Here is a 23,490-nt window from a genome sequence, read left to right as displayed (position 1 = left end):
CTCATCTTATCTCAACTATAGTTATTTGGTATACTTAACTAACTTAACTAATATTACATTTTGATGAATATAAATATAGGTACACATTCAATCTTACCTATTAAAAACGATAAATGTAAAAATAATGATATATTTACTAGTTTTAAGAAAATAATTAGTTAGAGTGTGTGGTTTTTAACGGATTTTTATGGATGTGGGATGTCTTGTTAAAAGTGTGCACTTGATTTGATTTCATACATTTCACATCGCAATTTTGTAATCTCTTAAAATGTTATCGAAAATTAAAAAAAAAAAGTTTTAAAACCTCACGTCTATAAGAAAAAACGCATAACCAAAATTATTGTTATTGCATGCAAATATGTTATATAGGCTTATCAGTATTTTTGATTACTTTTTTAAATCAATTAATAATATGTAGAGACACAAACAATTTAGGCATAATATTTATAATTAACTTAATATTTTTTTAGTACACAAATTGTAATAATTTACATTTTTAGAAATTCTATAAAAATTTATCATTTAAAACGTATAAACTAAGGTAATAATTTAAACCTACATGAAACAAACTATTTATCTATCCCTTTCCCAACAAAAATTGCATACCTCAAGTTATTTGTGTAAATTAACTTTTCTTAGCAAAATATAGGTGCCTACAGTACGTTAAATCAGGGCTTACTACATGATAATGCAAAAAAATAAAATAAAATAAAAGTATGCATTTATGTGTGGTAGGTACCTACTTTGATAACAGATAGCTGTAAACAAAATTTATATAAAAATCCAACCTTTTCAATATTATTTAATGATCTATAGGTGTTTAGAATAAAAATTTTAAAAATTGAAATTTACGTAAACAAATTATTAATAGGTAGGCAGGTACCTCCTCAGTTTAAAATAAATAAATAATATTATGTAAATTTTTAATTGGAATATGACATTATTGGTACAAAACGATAATTTAATAATTTGTATGTTGTAGGTACCTACATAATTTATACAAGATAATTAATTACAGAAATGTTAGTAAAAAATTCACGCCCTAAATCATTCCGATTATTCTTAAAACCCAATTTGCGTTATAGCTATGTTGGCCAATATAATATATTTTCGTATAATGATAAATTAATCTCTTTTATCTGGTCGTATTTATTGTATTAAAGTTAGTTATATTATTTATTATTAGTTTAACCGTTAAAATGTATCTTACTATATTATGATGTTTAGAATATAATATTACTTAGTTATGTTGATTTATATTAAAAAGATAATTTCTAAATAGTTAAGTAATTGTGAACAAATTAAAGTACTTAGTTGTTTTCACAGGAACAATTATAGGTAGGTACGTGTATAAACTGTAGTTGTTTGTTTCAAGCTCATATACGTCCTTGCCTGTCTGTTAAAAAAACTGTTTCAAGCAGCAAAAAAAAAAATAATAATTTCATTTGTACTTTATGTATTTAGAGTGCATGTTTTAAATTGCTATGCATACTTACGCGTATGGTCCGATTTTTGTGTGCGATTCTACTGTTGTAGAAGTTCGGGTTTAACAATCGTTGTTTATATCGTCGATAATGTTATTATCATGTTGGAAAACTGTTCATCTCATCAAAATTGCAACTGTGGTAAACGAAGTGCATCTGTCATTGGAAAGTTGGCCAAAGTATTTGGACGCAGAAAAACCTATCAAGTTCAAAAAGCTCAACAACTCAATAAAGTATCATCGACCGAACCCGGCGAGGTATACCTACAATTACGAATTTATTGCAAATAATATGTATATACCTACTCTATACGTATTACGTACCTATACAATATTATATATAATTTTTTTTATTCCTTAATTGACGCCATTAATAAATAGTTTTTCATATTATATGACCTATATTATACAACAATTATCAAAAGGTAAAATGATATACATTAGCCGAGAGTCGATACCATTGTCACACTTCGCTCGTCGTGTCACTAACCCCTAGCAGGCTATGATTTCGTATTATTTAAATTGTTTAACTATACATTTTAAAGGAATAATAAACTAATTTATTAAAAATATATATAAATAATGATGATGAGATCAACCATTATAAAATGATGCCGTTTAAACCTGCCTTCTTTCAAAAATTATAATATTCTACTTATTTTTTAAATCGCTTTACATTTATTTTATAAACCTTCTCAAGGTATACAATTACGAGAGCGTGGAATCTATTTTATGAAGCAGAATTAAAATTAATTTTTCTTATGATTTACATTTTTATTGTTTTTATTTAAAACTAAATTAAATTAATTATGCAAATTGTTTAAGTGAAAAAAAACTATTAGGTACCTACCTAAACATTTTGAAACGTTCTGAATTTTAATAACCATGCATAGAAATGTACCTGCCTATTGTATTTTGTATTACCTTTATGAATTCAATAACGCATCAAATTAGAAAAATCATTTTCTGTATATGGGTACCTACATATTATTCCTTATTATTACCTATAGCTAAAACTCGTTAAGGTACCTTACAAGGTAAGAATTAAAATAATACACATTTTTATACCTATAACATAGAAATAAATACTATTTTTCTGTGAATTATATCAATATTATAATGTAATTGATTTTATTGTCATTATTTCATCAATAATTTTTATTTAGTGGGTACTGTATTAAGGATATTGAAGGCTTACTATATGTAGTACCTAGTACCTACCTAATTATATTAATTAATATTCAATATGCTTATAACTTATAAGTTACGATGCCTGCATATATTTCCTGATACAATAATATTTTTTGTTTCAAACCTGGAGTAATTAAACTTATTATACTTCAATAGGTAATGTAAATGTACATTTAAGTATTTCAAATTAAAAAGTTAAATAAGTAATCTTATCATTATTTATTCAACGATTTTTAACCACGACAATCTAAAAAAAAACGCATTTTTAGGTTCATATAAATTATAAACCGCGATAACATTAATTTCCCATTGAAGTATAAAATTATACATACGTAGGCAATACAGAGATATAATACTCGCAGATATCTCAAGTATAAATATTTTTTATAACATACCTCTATAATATTATACATATGATTATTGTTTTCGCATTGTGTATGATGATGAATGATGACTGATAAATATTATGCGGGAGTTTATTAACTCGTATAATTTACTACGCCAGCATTTAAATAATGTGTTTCTATACATTATTATGAATATTCCTATAAAACAATTTCATTGACTTTTATTAAATATTAAATAATATATCATATGTAATGTATATTATGTATTATCAAGACGTATAATATACCAACTTAAAACTGTGAAATAAATAATAATTTTTGTTTAGTAAAATATCAGTATATCATAAATGGCTGTATCTCGACCGGCACTTCATTATTTCAGGTGAATATCATGATGCCATTTTAAATTTATTTGTAAAAATATGTTATTGAAGAGTTCTGAACTAAACGTCTAGAATCTAGATCAATCACTGTAAACTAATCTGATTTAAAAAAAAAAATGAGGTGCTTAAGTTTAAATTTTAACCACTATCCGATTATGGTTTGTGTACCAAGTTAATTAATTACAGCAATTATTATTGTAAGGAAATATAAAAACGATATTTTATCATAAATAAAAAATGTCAATAAGACTGCAGTGTTCACTGCTCGTACAATAATACGTGGTATTTGAATAACATCACATTAAATGAAATGGCTACTGTTATTATATCAAAATAGTTACTAATAATTATGTAAAACTGTATACCACAATAATATAATATTATAATTATTATCCGGATTATTCGTTTGTCTATTTTCAAGTATACTCTATAATATTGACTGAGCTAACCCAGGACTTAATCTGATAAGGTATGTCAGTTAAAAATACGAGTAAACAATAAACAGGTTAATCATCGTCATAAAATAGGTAGTGAGCTAGTGATAGAAATATAAATATCATCGAAGTAGCTATATATAAAATACTTGTTTTTTCGTCTAGACGTTGTCGTTTGTAATAAAAACTCATTAGTAGATTTTCTTATCGAATATATAAAATTTGGATGATGATAAAAAAATGCGTTTCTTATAACTTATAACTGTTTTAGACATTGTAGTAAGTACTATTTATATCATAAAAACTGCATTCATTATAGCTAGTTACTGTGACGATTTTAGTTATCAAAAAAATAAACATTTTGTTTATCGAACCTTTTTAATTAAATTGTATTACCTATTTTGTTAACCAATGTAACCGGAACCTATATTAAACGGGTTAAGTACTTAAAAATTACCTTTAAAAATACTTGATTTGTGTTCAACTGTTATAACTGCTTGTAAAAAATTAACTGAATTCTTTAAATATTATTTTAAAAACACTGATTAAATATGTTGAAATATTATGTTTTATTAAACAATATACACATTTTATAGTTTTAGTTTCAATTTGTAGACATCAACTTATGATGATATTAAGTAACAGTGTATATTTGTAACAATACATGAATTTTGATGATTCCCCATTATAAACCTATTAGATAGAATGTGCTTACCAATTACCATTATTCTTTTATTCACAATTTAGGAAACTTAATGTGTTTTTTAACTACCTGTGTACAAATTATATAGTACAATTAACTTAGATATTATTACATTAACATGACGGAGTGAGTGGAATATTTTTTTTATTAATTTCAAAACAATACAAAACGTGAAACTATAATAGAGTATTATTAATTATCAGTTTTTTCTTATTTTTATAAATACTATAAGTGACCAACTAAACAGAACGTAAGAAGTGAAGATCACTAGGTACACTTATCTAAAAATTATGAATACAAATAATAAATATTGTATTAACATAAATCTACATTTTTGTCTTAATTGTATTCGTCATCATTTTTATTTCGGATACTAAAATAAGATGGTTCAATGTACCGAAGTGTATTTCCAATATTTTATTTTTCATTAAATATCAAATTTATTACAACCATCCATAATTTAATATTCTAGAGCTCAAATTCATGGGTGACCGTCCACAGTTTGCAGTCTCAAAGTGATGGTGGTATCTTGGATCCAGATGATCGTCTCAGGGATGTGGCGGATGATAGAGAACAAATTGTTGCACTCTATGATGACGGTGATAGCAATAGTCCTCACCAACACGGTGGTGGAGATGGAGCTAGTGTTACCTCTAGTCCAGATATGTTCCACGTAAGATATCAATACACATAAAACATAATTATATATTATTATATTGTTTTCTAGTTTTAGTGCCTCACAACACTTATGAGTCGGAAATGTAATACATTAACTAATTTATAGGACAAGGGTACTACATGTGCGTTGTGTGGGCCGTGGGCAATATACCCATTAGACACAATAGGTTGTAAAATATGTATATTAAGCTAAATAAAATGTTAAAAAGATGATGAATAAAAATAAGGATAAGAAGGACTTGAAACTGTCGTCAGTCTCCACAACTCAATTTCCTAAATAGTTCAAATTTAGTTATATTATGTGATACCTACTACAGTGCTTTTAATTTTTTATAACTTAAAGTAACAGTCATAAATGGCCGTGTATAAACCTTTATATTTGATATGACTCACGAGACTGTTTATCTTATGCACCACCTGCCACTGAATAAAAATTTCAGCCAACCAGTTTATAATAATATTGACTATCAGCTTATTCTAAAATGTTTTTTTTTAGTTAAATACATTCGAGTATATTCATTTTTTTAGGTCACCATAAACATCAGACAACTTTTTTAAATATTTTATTATTATCAATCAATTATGTACAGTACTATACCTAATTTCAATGTTAAGATTAATTGAATTCAATACTCGTAGACTCAACGCCACAGAGAATCCTAAACATTTTAGTAACGAGTAACGACGAATAATATACCTCCATCAGCTACAATATAATACTGCTACAGATCTAGTATATACGTGGTACATATAGGAATATAGAACTTACGCGTGAATAATACTACGATAATGTACAATAATAAACGTCAGATTTTGCTGTACTAACAACCGTCGGATGGCGCATACCGTGACTAATTTACCAAGATTTCACTTGGATTCTACTACACTTTAAACGCACACATTTTAGTACTTACCTAATATAATAAATAATACATAGCAGGTACTTAACAAATAAAATAAATTCTAAATAGCAGTCGTATGTATATAGCCTCCTTCCACTCCTGCGAGGAACTTGTGAATATAATGTATACTGTACCTACCTATACAATTTAAAACATGTACATTTTACGTCTACATTTTTCGGAATGCAGAAGTGATGAGCCTCGTAATTAAGTATGTAATACGTTCAAGAATCATTTCGTCAGAATATCGTCGCACTGGACATCGCGTTAAAAGCATAAAAGTATAAAAGCACGTGTGGGCGGTGACGTAAAAACTATTTGATCGAGAATAGAACGCGGAGAAAATGACCGACGCCGTGGACGATTATTCGTCCCAACTTCCCAATACTGACTGGCGAAAAATATTGATCACTAGGGCAGAGGACCTGTAGCCATAAAAAATCACCAAATATGCATTTTACAAATAAAATTTAATGCCGGCAATATGACATCACATTGTAAACAATTATCTATCTATTAATAAAATTAATCTTATCGTCTCGTCTCTATCTTCAACCGTTTCTAGGAAAAACGTGCGCCTACGGAGTTAAAAATCATATTATTCGTCAAAAATTAAGTTGTATATTACAACTTGTATTATTTAAAATGAAAACTTCAGTGGTGTAAAAAATTGATAAAATTATTAATGAAATTAAAATGTACCGCCAAAAGTATAAAATTGAAGAAATATGCCCTAAAAACAAAAAATTATTCAAAATAAAATTTCAAAATTAGCTTTGTGAAAGCATAAAACGTATTTTTTTTTTACTCTGATATTTTTGTGACTGCAAAACAAATATGCAAATGCTACTAGTCCTCTGCCCTAGTGATCACCATTACCCGCTCATGATTACCATATACCATTTATATTATAAATATAATATTATACATTTTAAATCGTATTAACGTATAAGGATTGCGTCCGAGTCTTCGGGGCACAGCAAAGTTGTTGGCCCATTATCCATTTTCCTCAAAGCAGAAAAATAAATAAATCTTGATAGTATTTTTTCACTTTCCGTTTTCCTCCTATAAGATTATAATAATTATATTTTCAAGTCATATTACATCAACAAAAGGAAAAAAATTACCTTTGAAACAATTATTTTATCATATTATAATAATATGTTTAATTCAAATAAAACTATAATATCTAAAAAGGTTAAACATGCTAACCCTATGGGTTAAATAGTTTAGTACTTGGAGGAAACTGGATATAATTTTAGTCCAAAATAATATTTGGAGGAAATAGACGCACCCGCAGTGTATGATGGTCAACGGTTGTCTACCATACGGTATACGGAGCTCACGGGTGGGTAACTTGGAATCGCGATATTTCCGTCGTTCAAATGTCTAAAAAAACAGTCGTCCGCGTAGGCCATTTTCTCCGCGACCGACTTTCGATCGAACCTTTTTGGAGTAACCGTCCACGGGTGTGAATAATATTCACGGAATATTTGGTATAATTATTAATTTATATCCATAAATTATATTATAATTTATAGTAGTGTCCTATCATATGCACTACATGAGAATGTTCATGGCTTCCGCATTCCGATAGAAACATGTAGTCCGTTTTCCCAGGATTATTCGGTCGAAGTAAAATGCACATCTGTTGGTCGCTCTTGATATAATAAGACGTGTGTGTGTGTATTATTACAAGTTCCTCGTATAACTATGGACTCAGTTGGGTACACAAGGCTGTCTGTAGGGGGAGGGGTCAATGGGAACGCCCCCCGCCGTGCTTAGATGATAATATACGTTATACAAACACTCAATTATTTAAATCATGGATTTAAGATTTACGAAATATTTTTTGTTATCCCCCCCCCTCCCACGTCATTGAGAAATATTTCTACTGGCGGCCTTGTATAGGTACAATGTACATATACGATACACCACGACCGTGATGTATTTAGAATTTTCCGTGTACAAATAGATTTGTGAAACCCTAGTAAAAACTTGACGAAATAGTAGCGTAACGCGCAGTATGATGAAGTTTTATTTCATCCGACCTCGCCAACGGGGACGACATTCGGCGTTCATAAGCGCGTCGCAACAGTGACCGCCGCCAAAGGCAGCTTCCTGTGAATTGCACACAATTCAAACGGCACGGGATAAAATAAAAGCGATAGTTATTTTATTTGATAAAGAGATTATTAATTGATAATCTAGTTGGTATATAGTATATTATATTTTCATTTAAGTAGTTGTTATAGAAATCTTTTGTTTTTATAAACTTAAATTATGATTAATAATTAAGGATATTATAGTAATATTGTTATTTTAAATACTTAAATTTTTAGAGCCGAGATGGATTACAAACTGACATTGAAGTCACTAATGAACAAATTGCTTGTGGTTTCCCAGCTTTACATGTCCGTAGAGGTAGTGAACCAGCTCTTAATCAATTACCACTTGAATGTCGTAAGTGTAATCTGTAACAAATCATTTAAATTATAGATTTGGTAATTTTTTTTTTTTTTCATTTATACTATAGCAAACAATTTGGGCAAAAGAAATAGCAATACTAGACCTGCTGCATCAGGTCAATCTAAACGATGGTCAGCAGCTCCTATGATTCACGACCCCAAAGAAAAACTAAGAACCGTAATTAAAATTTTAATATATTCTAACTAATTTAATAAATTATATCAATCAAAATATTTATTTATTTTTTACATTTTCAGAGTAGTAGAAGTATATTAGTAATAAAACATAATATCATTGGTTATAACTAGTATTTATAATCAACGATAATATCTATACTATGACATTTTTAAAACATATTATTATATTATGTTCTACGCATTTAATACCCAGAGTAATATTTGTATCATAACATTAACGCAGACAACAATCATCACATTAATTCTAGTTCTTGTATATTATACAATTTTTATAACGTTTTAGAAATAATGTCTAGCCTAAATGTGTAATATTTAAAGATTAATATAAATTAAAATTAATATAACATAATATTAAATATGTTTTAATTTTAATTTTTCTAACTTAAGGTTTATAATTTATATTATATTATATCTAATTAATAATTTAAATTTAAGGATGATTACATGAAAATCAATGGGTTTGGTTTATCTGACAAATGGAGGTGTTCTGAAGAAGATGAAGATGAGTTAGAATTAGGTGATAAAGATAAACCACCAATTAGCAATCATTTTCTTGCACCATCATTTCATCGTGATTCTTCGAATCGTTTATCCATGCAATTCTTGGGAGAGTCATCAAGGTTCGACTTAATATTTTTGTTTTGTTATAAATAATTATTTAAATTTGAAACAAATTAGCTATATTTTATCTATACATTATTAGTGGGTTTCGGTGGGCAGAGGCTGCTGATTTGGCAAATAATCGAGCCTTATCATTATCATTACCAAGAGACCACAGAAGGAAAGAACCGTTGGGGCAAGCAAATACAAATCCTAGTCACTTACCAGAGTCACAAAAGTATTTAAATAGATAATTTAATTAATTTAATTTACACAAAAATTAATTTAAAATGTTCGTTTTTTAGCACTGAATTTATAGTGTTAAGCACTGGTGGTGGCTCATTAGGCATTCATGTTGTCCCAGATTACAATGCTCTAGGCAAAGAACGGGGTCTTCTTGTTCAAGGTATTGAACCTGGTGGTCGGGTGCACTGTGATGGCAGATTGAAAGTATATGATCGAATTATAGAAATCAACGGCCGGTCGTTATTGGATCAACCATTTAATGCGTAAGTTAAAAATATAAAAGATATTAAAGGCAAATGTTAGTAATATTTGTTTTTAACCAGTATACAAGAAATATTTCGAGATTCACTACACTCTTCAGAACTCAGACTTAGAGTGGTAAAACATAAGAATAATATGGACATTCAAACTAGTCAAAATACGGTGGCTGGTAATAAAAAACAGCCACCGCCACCAGTGTTTCCTAAACCATCCTCAAACACTACTGCAACTTATAGTAATAAAGAAAATGTTTCTACTGGATCATCTGATAAAGATAAAAGTATTTAATTTTAACATTTTTAAAATTTGTTATCAACATCAATTTGTACTAATTTATGTAATGTTATAGTCAACTCAAATACTAAAATAGCCACCATTTCCCCAACCAAAAAAATATCAGCTGCAACACATACAGCATCCAATATCTTGATGGTGGCTAACACTAGAAAAATTGGAAAGAAAATGGAATTAGAACTTACTAAAGGACTTCATGGACTTGGATTCAGTATTACAACAAGAGATAATCCAGCTGGAGGAAATTGTCCAATTTACATAAAAAATGTGTTACCAAAAGTAATATTTAAAAATTGTTAGTCTAAAAATGTAACTAATTCCATTAAATGTTTTTTTTAGGGAGCTGCTGTTGAAGATGGACGATTGCGACCAGGTGATAGATTATTAGCAGTTAATGGTACAGAATTAACAGGCAAGACTCAATCTGAAGCAGTTGCTGTATTGCGAAAAGTCCCATCTGGTGCAAAGGTTAAAATTATTGTTTCTAGACAAGAAGATGTAGTAAATAGCCAAGTAGGCCAGAAATCTAATCAAGTGAGTTAACTAAGAGAAATGAGATTATAAGCTTATGGTTTTAATGATAATTGATGTTAAATTTCTACAGGATCTAGATGAAAATGATGAACAAGAAGTAGGAATTTCATCAGAAAATCAATTAATAGAAACAAGTGAAAAATCCAACAGTAATACAGTTCAGGTATAGTTTATAAATACTTAAAAATTAATAATATCTTTAATTTATTATAATTTTTGTTTGTATAAATTATATTAATATTTAATTCATAATCATTTATTAGGAATACGTTAAAAGCTTGGAAGAAACACAAACATTTCCTTGGAGACATAAAGAAATACTGACCTTTGACATTCCTGTGCATGATTCAGAAAAAGCTGGTTTAGGTAAAATACTTTTTAAATAATTTTTTACACACTAATATATAATTGTTTTTTTAGGTATTAGTGTTAAAGGTAAAACATCATCTAGTAATAACTCTAATGATAAAGACTTCTCACAAGACTTAGGTATATTTATCAAAAATGTTATTCACGGCGGTGCTGCTTCAAGGTATTTATTGATATAAATATGTGTATAATATTAAGATAAACAAATTGGTATGCATTTTAGGGATGGTAGATTACGTACTAATGACCAGCTATTATACATAAATGGTATGTCATTGATTGGCCAAACTAATGCAGCAGCTATGGAAACATTACGTAGAACTATGATGAATGTAGATCCTGGGCCAGTACCTGGAGCTATTTCATTGATAGTAGCCCGCCGACGTAATAGCTCTCCTACATTAGATAGAAGACGTAGTCGTGACTCTTCGTCAAGTCTACTTACAGATTCATCGGGTAAGCAATTTATTATTTTTTCTATTTTAAACAGAAGTTATACATATTTATATATAATTTCATAAACAGCAAACACTGAAACATTTAGCCGAGCTGAAAGCAGTGATAGTAGTACTCAAAATACGGCAGAAAATTCTGGAACAAGTGAAAACTCTGATACCACTGTTATCTTTATGCATCAAAGACAAGGATCAGAGACTTCAAAACGGAATACATTACCTGCAGCTACTTCTCCAGGTAACTAAATTTAATTATCTTAAAATTTGTATAGTTAAATATTCATGTATTAATGACCACATAATTATAATGTTCTAACATGAATAAATTGATTATAATTTGTTTAGATGGAATTGCAATTCGCAATCCAGTTTTGGAAAGGTTAACTGGACACTCAAATCGCTATAATGCATTGCGCAATGAAAGTTATTATAAGGTAAACTTAAATATAATAACTCACTGTAAATGTAACTTTATTACAAATTAACTAATAATTACAGGCTACACATCAAACAACAATTATGTTGAAAGAAGAAGAAAAGTTAAATAGCCCTACTGTAAATCCATCATCAGAAGAGATGTTAATTATTGAAGAAGACCCCCCAATTTATAATACTGTTAGGTAAGGGTTTGTATTATTCATCATTAACAATTTAGATTATAAATTACATCCATATTAGTTTCATACACAAAATACTTTTATAAATATTTAATTAATGTAATCTTAAATCTACATTAAACTTAACACGATAGTGTAAACCGTGTTTAAAAATAATATTTTTTTTCCTTTTTTATATAGTTGTCTTAAATGTATAGTTAAGCTATAATATTCATTTTAAATTTTACATACCCTTAACTTCTAAATTTATTTTTTGGTATCTTTATTTATTTTACTTTGTGTTCAAACGATATAAAGATCAAACAAATTACCACAAATTCAAGATCACGTGTTTAAAATATTTTGTGTTACCTTTTTATTGAATACATCTGTATTGTATAGATGAGAAAAATAATAGATCAACATTTAAGGAGAGGAAGTTTTGTAAAATTAAAATTGGAATTTTGTCCAAACCACAACGATCAATCTTTATTTATACTTTATAGGCATAATATTATTTTACTTCTGTTCTGAAAGTTGGTTCCCAGAATACACGTTAACTGGTCTAAAAGACAGGCTTTTAGAATTTTTTTTTATTAATTTTTGCAAATTCAAAATTTTAACTAATAAATCAGTACCTTCTAAATAAGTAGTAAACTTAAATTGATACAACTCTAAACTGTATACAATATCCATATTCTATAAATGTTCAAAGTTTAATTAACCCATTAAAATACAGTCTAATTGTCTAAAAGACGGTTGTGTGCGTGTATTCTCGTGGATATTTTTGTGTGTGTCATCCAGGATTAAAAGGTTTATTATATTAAATATATAGTTTGTTTTCAATAGTAAAAAGATTATAAAATTAATTTTTTTTATCATATCCATAATTTATTTTAAATATGTTTTGTGTACATTATTCGTTTAGTCGGAAAAAAATAGAGGAAGATAAACCATCACCAATCGTATCGCCACAAACAAGAACTGGTTCAACTAGCACTGATGTTACTTATGCCAGCCAGTATGTACAATTTTATAAAATAAATTAAAAAAATTGTAATTATGAAATTAGATTGTATATATATAATATAATTGTATTTGTTTCAATAAAGATTATCATTGGATAATGCCAACTCAGGATTTTCAAGAGATGCATTCGGACGGCAAAGTATGTCTGAAAAACGACATGCAACGTTAGATGCCAAAAATACTGATACATATCAAAGAAATAAAAAATTGCGTGAAGAGCGTGGAGATGATCCCAAAATTCGTTAGTATAATACAAATCAATATTGTCTATGTAATTGTATTGTTAATTATTTTATGCAGGCAATGGTTTTCCACCAAAACAGCAACTTGGACCTTCTCTTGGGTTGAAAAAATCTTCCAGCCTGGAATCATTACAAACAATGGTACAAGAGGTGCAAATGACCGATGGTGGATCAAAACGGGGAAATGTTAAAGTAGTGCGTGGTAGAGGATGCGATGAAAGTTTTAGAGCTGCAATTGATAAGGATGGTCCATTGTCTTTACATGAACTAAGATTGGAAACATGTTGGTTTATTAATATGTATATTTTAAATGTTAAGTAAAAAGTATTTTGGTATTTGAATGATCACATATTATACTTTTGAGTATTTCCATAAGATACCTGATTAGGTTAGGTTAAATGATACAATTTAAAGTCTGTATAATGTATTTCCAAGTCTTATAATTTATAATTGAAGACTGGATTTATTATTATTACTGATTTGTATGTGAGTAAAAAATGTAGATGATTCGTTAAACTACGAGTTTGTAGGAAAATTATTTTTTTCATATTTCAGAATATTTATGGGTTAGAGAAAATTTAACTTATTTAGCATATTTTGTAAATTGTGAGAAATAAATATTAATTTTATTAAATCCGAAAAATATTTCTTTGAACATTTACGATGTTTTAAGTAAAACTTCTTTATTGAGGTGTGGGTGGAAAAAAAATTGTAACGAAAAATGAAAAGATATCTTTGATGCTAATGTTCTCGGAAACTACTCAACCGATTTTTTCATTCTTAATTTTTTTTTTTGATGAAAGATTATATCATGGAGAAGGTTCCTATCACAATAGCATTTGTCTAAGTTAATTAACATTTGTGTTATCTATTAATTAAAATAAACGTGTAAATTGTACACCTATATATGTGTACACGTTTGTTTATAACCATAGTAACGAATAAAAAATAATATCATAAGGACTACGCTTACCTTAAACTAATAATAACTGTTCTATAATTGTATGTGTTTTTTTTTTTTTTGTTGTATTGATTTCTCTCACTCTCTCCCTTACTCACATATAATTTCACGTGTCAAATTACTTATGAAAGAAGTTTTACTTTCCCAGAGTGTAATGGTGGGCTCACATACTTTCATTTTTTTTTTTTTTTATATCATTTTGATAAAAAAAAAAAATGCAGTGTTAGCACCTAATATAAGTGCCATTCATTAAGTATAGTTGCTAACCTGCAACACTAGCACTTGTTTTCATACTAATAAGATCAACATATGTTTATCAAATATTCAAGTGTTCAAATATTTTGTTTTACACTTTTGCAATAACTTATTTAGTTGTGATACAGTGAAACTTTCATACATACCAAATGTATTCAATTTTATTTAAGAAAATTCCCTATAATACAAATTTTTGTTATGTCCCATGAGACTTCATAATATGGAAGTTTCACTGTATTACTGATTACGGTATTTATATACTTGATATAACAATTTGCCATATTGTGTATATTTAAAAAAAAAAAAAGTGGTAATTTGTGATGATCCAAACTTCAATGCTGTCTTGTTTTGTATTTTTAATTTTTCTGTAAGCCACAATGTATGGTATATAAACGGTAAATTCTTGTGATGTTAAAACTCAAAGGTAACTATTGTGTAATGTGAATTACTTCAAGGTGAATTCAATTGAGTTTGTGATTACAAAAGTTTTAAATATTATTATTTGACATAATAAGAATCTACCGTTATCATTTATTTAAATACGCATTTTTTTAAAACTTTTCTTTTTATGTTATGTAATAACATGAATAATTAAAAATGTATTTTTAACTTAATTTGTTAAATTCAATAAATTAATATAATGTCCTAGTTTTAAAAAACTTTAATTTAAATCTAATTTATTCATGTATCTTGTATAATGATATATTGTAGATGGGAAGGAGAGTGATGATCATCCAATTGGTCGTAGACAGTCATCACTTCATTCTCCACCAAATTACAAAGTTCCAAATACACCACCAGTCGTTGCTAACAAGAAAAAACCAGGACTACTTAAAGGGATTGGTTCCATGTTTAGGTTAGTTATTATTGTAATGTAATGATAATTTTTTTTTTATTAATTTTCATATTTTAGATTTGGTAGTAAACCTCGACGAGGACCAGATTTAAATGGTACTTTAAGCTCAGAAGAAGATAACTCTGCTGACCGTGAACGAGAAATAGCCAGAAGAAATGCTCGTGATGAACAACTTAGAATACAAGAACAATACCAAAGACTAATTCAGCGACAGGCAGAAATGGTATTGTTTTCATTAAGTTAACACATGACATGTCATTTTGCATTTTATAAAATAATATAGTATTTAAAGTGATAAATTATATTATAAACATTAATATTATTAGCTATTTTATTATTTTTAAAACACATTAGGCCCGTTCGTTTCACATGGACGTGTTTTTAGTTTACATTGATTAAGTTCATTCCCGCCGTACCAGCGAAGGAAAAACGCTATCGTCGGAGTGGTGCTAATGAACTTAACCAATGTCACTGAAAATCGTACTACATCAGGTATGATACGGGACAGTGCTATTCTAACTTTCATTGGAACCCTAGGTCAATAATATTTGGCTCCCCTATTAACCATACATATTGGATCATTTGCCACCCTTTAAAATGATACAAATTTTGCCGCCTTGGCACAGCTTTGATAGGCTCTCATGCGAAACGGGCCTTTTCATTCGTTTGTTATATTTTATTATAGCTATACAGCCATAAAGATCTCCACTTAGTAAATTTATAAAACTTCAGTAAGATAAAATCTTTTAAAATTTACATTTTCATATTATTATTATTGATAGGTATTAATTATTAATTTGTTAATTATTAAAAAAAAATATCATAAAATTGGTAACTTAAAATGTAATGTGTTATTGCTAATTAAAATTTTTTCTATATAAATTATTTACTTTACTTTTTAGAAAAATAATTGGTAACCATCTAGGCTGGGTTCTTAATGTCTTTCAAATAGCAAAAATGTCTTAAAAGTCTATATTTTTATGAATGCTTAATTAAGCAAATAAGTTTTGTCACCTCTTCAATTATTTACAGATATCAAAACAGTGGTCAATAAGTATTGCATATCTACTACCTACACATTCTATACTATCACTATGTAGTACCTCTACTAAAATGCTTGTTTCTGTTACTGAATAATGAAAATATATTCTGTACTACAATTTACATTCACATCAATAATAAATTGTGAAAATACTCTAAAAACAGCAAAACTACCCTTTAAAGTTTAATTCAGGATCCCCTACCCAATTCCACTCACAAAGCTAAACAAAATCCCAACCCTATTTTATTAAAAAAAATTTTTTAATGTATATTATAATTCAAATTTATAATTTTGCATGATTACTTTTAACTATTATTGTATGCAAGTAACTTAATTTTACCTACCTTTACATTATAGCAAGAACAAAATCATTGTAGAGAAATAGCTATAGATGATGGTACAGCCAATTATTCAAATGTGCCTGCAAAACCGTCTAATCCTGAACAATCTCGTATGGATCGTATCCAACAACTTCGAGCTGAACATCAAAGAAGACACATGGAACGTAGTGGAAAGTTTATTCCTGATGAGAGGGACGAAAATCATTATGAATCTGACGTTCGACAGGTATGTATTATAACTTATAGTCAATGGTACTTCTGTTATACAATCTTAATTTTATTTTAATACTATTTTTTCTTTTCAGCCCATCGGTAATACTCAAAATGCAATAAATCGACCTGGTAGTCGTGTAGGTATAATTGATTCTTCTCGATTTAACCATTACGTCAATTTCCAAGAAATACAGCAGAATCTTAGGTTTGTTATTATTTCACTAAATGCATAATGTGAATTTTTTTTGCTGATAATTTTGTTAATTTGTTTTGCATGTTAGTAATCAATGAGTGTTTTTAAATTAAATTTTTTTTCAAAATTCTGAACATCTATACATGATTTGAACAATTATCATTTGCATGGTGTTAAATATAACTTGTATAATGTACATACAAATATTTGATCTCAATAACTACGCAGTATGATATACATAGGTACATATTACATATTTGCATGTTACACTTTTGTTGGTTGATAAGTTCACTTGATTGTAATTTTAAGAATATACTGAGGTTTGGGAAAAGTCCTTCTGGAACATCTTTCTCATTATGTCAATAATTTTCACAACTATTGGTGATGTGTGTCAGACACCACAAACTAAGATTAGTCATCATTAATCATTAATTGTGGTGTCGAATAAGGTGTTAATTTATATATTTTTTCTTCCATGTCATGCATGCTTTGCACTTTTGATTGTAGTTTGATGCATGAAATACGCGGCGTTAAGCTTCGACACCATGGCAAAACAAAAAAACCCGTGTCTTGCTATTATGACACCGACGATGAAAGGTAGGTAATTGTTCCAGCCAAAAATAACCTAGGTTTTCATGTGATGATTACAATTAATGTATTCAATTTCAATTGTTAAAAAACATAAAAGTTACAATGCATAATATGTAACATTTAAATAGTACACAAATTGTTAAAAATATTTTGCTATATTCACTATTATAACAAATACTTGATTCAAACATATTTTAATAAGAACAACAACAACATACACTGGTACATTCAAGACACATATAAAAATATCAGTTACTCTAGCATAGTCTTGGCACTCATCTGTAGCCACTGAAGAACTGAACTGCGAGTCAAACATTATATTGTCTTTTATGCTGTTATCTTGAATGATCCATGGTACAATATATATTGTTCTTGGACAAAAAAAATTATATTATAATTGACTTTCTAAGATTAATGGTATTTTTCATAAACTAAAATGTACTCGATTATAGAAATGAAAAGGCTGATCTTAAATTGTTATGAATTGTATATGCCATTATTTATTTAGTTATGATTGTGATATGTGCCTATTATTACAATGCGTGATTATACTTATAAGTACTTCTCTACTTTCTTTCTTTACATGTGGTGAACTAAGTTTATACAAAAAAATGATAAGATTACTAAAAAATTACTATAAATATTAAAAAGATCCTTTTTTCTACCTTTTCTTGATATTTTCTTCACTAAATTGAAAATCAATGATTATTTATGTATATATTTTTGCGGGTCCTTGTAGTAAATATTCTCATTTTAGTAAATTCTTATGTTCATCCATCCTCACAGTTTGACATTGAGATTTAAATATATTTTTTACACATTATTTTAAATAGGCTTTCTTGAGATGTTCATAATTCAGTCATAATTACAAATTTCAAACAACTTTATTTATATGGACAAATTCTAATGTAACCATTATAGCGCATACAAAATTTGATTAAGTAAAAATATATCAATGAGGTTGGTAATTTCATTACAATATATACCTGCTACTTGAGACAAAATCGTTAAATCTACACAATATAGTCAGGAAAAAAAAAGAGTTGTATCCAGCCGAAATAAGTGTCTCACATTTTTTTAAATACATTTTATCCTTAAGTCATTTTTAATAATTTTTTAATGTTTAAATTTTTACATTATTCATATTGAGTTTATTTTTAATAATAGTTGGACCAATTGATTAAACAATTTTTTGACATTAAAATGTACAAATTGTGATGTCTTAATTTATATTTTTCATTTGTTTAAATGTCCTATGTTAAGGGTTTAAGGCACTTAAACATTTATTGACGACTTTTAAGATGATTTCATTAATTGTATATGTTCTTTTTTTCTCTAGCCGAAGGCAGTTGCACTATCATTCTCAAAGACGTGACCCTAAGGAATCTGTTGCACGACCTAGTTCTAATTATTACGAATATGAAAGCGTGATGAGATCTCTACCGTACACGACCGGCGGCCCATCACGTCTGGTGGACAACAATTCTAACTCGTTGACTAGACAAGGTGAGTTGTCCCCCTCTCCTACTAACCTCCGTACTTATGTATAGCCGCCGGCCCGTCACTCAATCTCTGTCACTCACACACACCTACACACACACGCTCTTACCCTGTTTAGTAGGCAGTGTTACTCAAACTGCGGCAGTGGCGGCAGCAAACAACAACAAAAATGGTGCTGGTCGTAGTCAAAAACAACAATCGTCTCGGCATCATTATCCTGTTCCTGCGACCAAGTCACCAAACTATGCGCTATACAACTACGGAAGCAGTGATGCTCAAGGACACAACAGTATGCAACAGCATCAGCAGCTACAACACAGAGGGCCGACAACCAACAACAATTATGCTAGTAGTATGTACCATGATCACAATCATCAACAGCAACAGCAAAGGTCTTCGCCGCAACAAGGTCCATACATAACCCAAGTCACCATTCGAGATAACAAACACATAATACAAAGTCCTAACATTTAATACCATATTCCTCGTAGGAACAATATTATTTGATAAAAATTATTATTAATTTCACGTTAAACTACATTTTGTTTTTATTTTAACACACTGACCATGTTGCAATATTTTCCCCCTCTATAAAGTGTTTTTTCATGGTTATTTTAATTATTTACACCATCACACATAGTCTTAATTTAATTCCTTTACTTTAATACATTTTACCAACTTATTGTAGCCGTAAAAGTTTTTTTTTTATTTTCTTAAATAACCACTGTATGTTTTCTCATTTTTTATATTCATATTTACATACATTTGTAAATATTTTAATCACATCAGTAATAATTTAATTGGTCATGTTTTTCTTATGCTACCGTTGTTTATATTATTATAAACATTCTTTGCTACATTTTTGACAAATCTTAACCCAACCATCTATTTAAGTTATTAATGTAACTTTTATGGGATTATTAACTTCACTAACATTTTGTGTATTTTATATAAATTCTTAACTGGGTTATCATTTGAACAAAGATTTGCCAATCAAGTTTAAAAAAAAGAGCAATGACAAATTTATCAAACCATTATTTTATTATATATTAAATACAGATTATTAAATGTTGTTTGTTAAATATTTCGTAATTGTTCAGATAAATTTTTATTTTTTAAATTACATTTTTCTGTGATATGATGTGATGCAATCATTGGATGTAGGTTATGTAGGTTCATGATATTATATAAGATGTTATGCAATTTAATAAATCACTTACCACTAACGAGTGCCTTAAATCAACAATATAATATATGAAAAATGTATACAAGAGGCTGATTATAGTCTTTTTTCCAATATCTAATAGAAAAACACCATGGCCCACTCTATACAACACATATAATATATTATTATTGTTTATCATTCTTTTATTATACTTTTTGTCATGTTTATTCTTGTTATAATTATCCATAAATAGGTAGTATTAAATGAAAACTATAATTTAAATTATCTTTCCTGCATATCAATTTATTATTATAGTCTACAAAGTTTAAATACTTTATTTATTTTTTTAGAAGATTATCCAATTCTTTTTATTTTCTCAACGTAGTTTTCAAAAATTTGTATTACCCTTATAATGTCTCCACCGTCCATAAATAGTATAAATGGAATGTAGTTTTTTTTTATTTGCATGTAAGTTATTGTTTTGTGCCATCAAATAAATAATAGGAATACAGACATTCCCAAACATTTTCCCACATAATGTCCTGTCTCCTTAGTTTTAATCTTATTATCTTATTATGTAATTGTATGTTTTTTTTTATTTTTGCAATACTAGTTGCTCAACTATGTAAATTTAGTACTTAAAAAATACCAAATTACTTGCGCAGTATTAACAATGCGTTTTATTTTCTTATATTATGTATTGTCTCCTTACAGTATTTCTATTACATTAATTTTTTTTAATTAATTATTGCTTATTATTAAATCATATTGTATTACTATTAATGTTTATAAGTTCCTGTTAAATGATATGAAACAGCTATTAAATACAGCCGAAATCTCTTCTTCGACAGTTTTCTCTCTCTAATAGCTTTTAAAATTAGATATAATTAGATATTATACATAATGTTACTTCTCTATGAAAATTATATCGTATAATTTAAATATATATATTTTAACTATGTATTGATAAGTGCATAAATTTATTTTGTATACAATATAATTTACTAATTAATTATAAGTCAGGTAAAAAACTATGTCAACTATAAGCAAATATATTTAATTATGTAGATAATAATGTAGACATTTACTACAACATGCACATCAATTATAAATTACTTGTTACTTACAACATTATTATTATGTATCAAACTTTGTAATAAAGATAACATTTAATTTATTTTGAATATCATATTGTCTCAATAATATTATTGTGTAGTCATACAAAGTTAAATGGTTTTTAATTGTTTTAAAATTAAAATGTTTAGAGTATTTGCACCTTGCCACATTTAAAACTTTATCCCATGTTCCCATTGAAAGTATGAAATTTAATTACATTTAAAATTGTTTGCATGTCTATGTATATATATTACAATTTAAAAGTGTATTTTTGTAATTTCAAAAATTACATATTTACATTGTACACTAGTGGCATAAATCAAAAATAAATTTGTCATGTAATAAATGTATAATTAAAAAAGGAAGATAAAATAAAATACTATTTTTTATTTGAACTTGCAATTAATCAATAACAATTGAAATGTAAATAATTTAGATTTAATTAAAAACGATACATAAATAAATAACATACTTATAAATGATATTTTTTTGGTATAAATTCCCACCAAAACTCTGTACATGAAACATTAAAATTTAAAAATAAACTAAACATAAGTTCAAAATTTTCCCAGAAGTGATGAATTAATATTACATTTTAAATTATTATCTACATTATATTAGTCCCCGGTAGCTGTTACAATATTGTACCTGTATTGGGTACAGTTGTGACATTATTTTTTTCTATGTTTGTCTTTATTTAACAACATGTAGATTTTGAATTTTGGCAGAAATAAATTATTTTATGAAAAATGTTACAATTGTACCTGTTTTATCGATTCTGAGTAAAGATTTTAAAATAAATAATAATGCTTCGATTTCAACTTTAACATCTTTTGTGATGGGAAAGTGAATCTAGTTAGTACTTTTAAAAGGTCAAATTGGAAAATTCATATTAGTTTTTCAAAAGCGTCAGAAAAAAAACAAACAAAACATTGATTAAAACGGGAATAAAAATGATACCTAACTTATCATTAGTCATTTTCTAAAAACATAGAATGAAATGATAAAATAATTGTACATCGATAGGTAAGTTGAATTAGGTAGGATTTGTAAGTTTTGTGTATAGGTACCATCTTCAAATATTATATTATTACCCATATTTTATACTAAAATAAATACATACCACATTATACAAATACAAGGAGTTTGATATAGGCAATTTGTATAACTTTTCTAATTGTATCAATTTATGTTTTTATTTTTAAACAAAATTTACAATCTATAGGTACCTAGTGGCACACTGACCAAATAAAATACAGATAAACATGCATACAAAGTCAAAAAACAATCAATTAATAAAAGAAAAAAAAAGTTTACAATTACTTGAATTCAGTTTCTTGATTAGTTTGTGGAAAGCAGCTGCACATTAGCGATACTTTCGACCAAAAATACAAAATATTTAACTATTAAAAATATTCTAAAGTATTCTGAAAGTAATCAACCCGTGGTTATTATATTATATTAATTTAAATATTTAGAATATTAAGGTATCGAAAATAAGCAACATCAAATATTCTTTTAATATATTTATCAATAGGAAATGTCATCAATGGGTGGCTGCTTTCATAAAAATAATGTTACCTGACATATTTGTTACTTTGAGCCTATATTCTTATTGTGTCTATACTCCGGCCCACGAGAGTCCATATGTCAGAACGCGTCCGTCACTGCGCATTGGCACGTTGCCGAATAGTGGGAATGGCATCATGGTGGGAGAAAACAGACGTCACGTATTACTATATGAATGCGCGGTTTACGTATGGACTCTCGTGGGCCGGAGTATAATGATACGGATTGTATATTGATAGTAAAAATAAAAATAATAAATAGGTAGATATATTTAT

At 27.9% G+C, this 23,490-nt stretch overlaps 1 protein-coding gene across 8 annotated transcripts in view; it reads left to right on the top strand.

Moving 5' to 3' along the window:
* Nucleotides 1-21,689, top strand: part of LOC100162138 (partitioning defective 3 homolog B) — a 35,990-nt gene extending 14,301 nt beyond the window's left edge. For 2 of the 8 annotated variants that reach the window (XM_029487710.1, XM_008188171.3), the window contains exons 2-28: nucleotides 1,465-1,741; nucleotides 5,014-5,214; nucleotides 8,464-8,584; nucleotides 8,658-8,767; nucleotides 9,223-9,407; nucleotides 9,491-9,625; nucleotides 9,693-9,896; nucleotides 9,957-10,174; nucleotides 10,244-10,467; nucleotides 10,528-10,722; nucleotides 10,793-10,885; nucleotides 10,986-11,088; nucleotides 11,143-11,254; nucleotides 11,315-11,547; nucleotides 11,617-11,784; nucleotides 11,892-11,980; nucleotides 12,045-12,166; nucleotides 13,071-13,163; nucleotides 13,255-13,412; nucleotides 13,472-13,696; nucleotides 15,341-15,485; nucleotides 15,543-15,708; nucleotides 16,885-17,094; nucleotides 17,174-17,286; nucleotides 17,782-17,871; nucleotides 19,205-19,371; nucleotides 19,484-21,689. In XM_029487710.1, the coding sequence (XP_029343570.1) occupies nucleotides 1,586-1,741; nucleotides 5,014-5,214; nucleotides 8,464-8,584; nucleotides 8,658-8,767; nucleotides 9,223-9,407; nucleotides 9,491-9,625; nucleotides 9,693-9,896; nucleotides 9,957-10,174; nucleotides 10,244-10,467; nucleotides 10,528-10,722; nucleotides 10,793-10,885; nucleotides 10,986-11,088; nucleotides 11,143-11,254; nucleotides 11,315-11,547; nucleotides 11,617-11,784; nucleotides 11,892-11,980; nucleotides 12,045-12,166; nucleotides 13,071-13,163; nucleotides 13,255-13,412; nucleotides 13,472-13,696; nucleotides 15,341-15,485; nucleotides 15,543-15,708; nucleotides 16,885-17,094; nucleotides 17,174-17,286; nucleotides 17,782-17,871; nucleotides 19,205-19,371; nucleotides 19,484-19,839 (4,392 nt within the window). In that variant the 5' untranslated portion in view covers nucleotides 1,465-1,585 and the 3' untranslated portion in view covers nucleotides 19,840-21,689. The remainder of the gene's footprint in view (nucleotides 1-1,464; nucleotides 1,742-5,013; nucleotides 5,215-8,463; nucleotides 8,585-8,657; nucleotides 8,768-9,222; nucleotides 9,408-9,490; nucleotides 9,626-9,692; nucleotides 9,897-9,956; nucleotides 10,175-10,243; nucleotides 10,468-10,527; nucleotides 10,723-10,792; nucleotides 10,886-10,985; nucleotides 11,089-11,142; nucleotides 11,255-11,314; nucleotides 11,548-11,616; nucleotides 11,785-11,891; nucleotides 11,981-12,044; nucleotides 12,167-13,070; nucleotides 13,164-13,254; nucleotides 13,413-13,471; nucleotides 13,697-15,340; nucleotides 15,486-15,542; nucleotides 15,709-16,884; nucleotides 17,095-17,173; nucleotides 17,287-17,781; nucleotides 17,872-19,204; nucleotides 19,372-19,483) is intronic. The other 6 variants (XM_001943148.5, XM_029487731.1, XM_016807170.2 and 3 more) reach the window with 5 other exon arrangements.
* Nucleotides 21,690-23,490: the final 1,801 nt, after the last annotated feature.

This window comes from Acyrthosiphon pisum, chromosome X, assembly GCF_005508785.2.
Source record: "Acyrthosiphon pisum isolate AL4f chromosome X, pea_aphid_22Mar2018_4r6ur, whole genome shotgun sequence".
In the NCBI taxonomy this organism is placed as follows: domain Eukaryota; kingdom Metazoa; phylum Arthropoda; class Insecta; order Hemiptera; family Aphididae; genus Acyrthosiphon; species Acyrthosiphon pisum.
The sequence above is the reverse complement of the archived record's forward strand: the minus strand, read 5'-3'. Positions and strand labels throughout refer to the sequence as shown.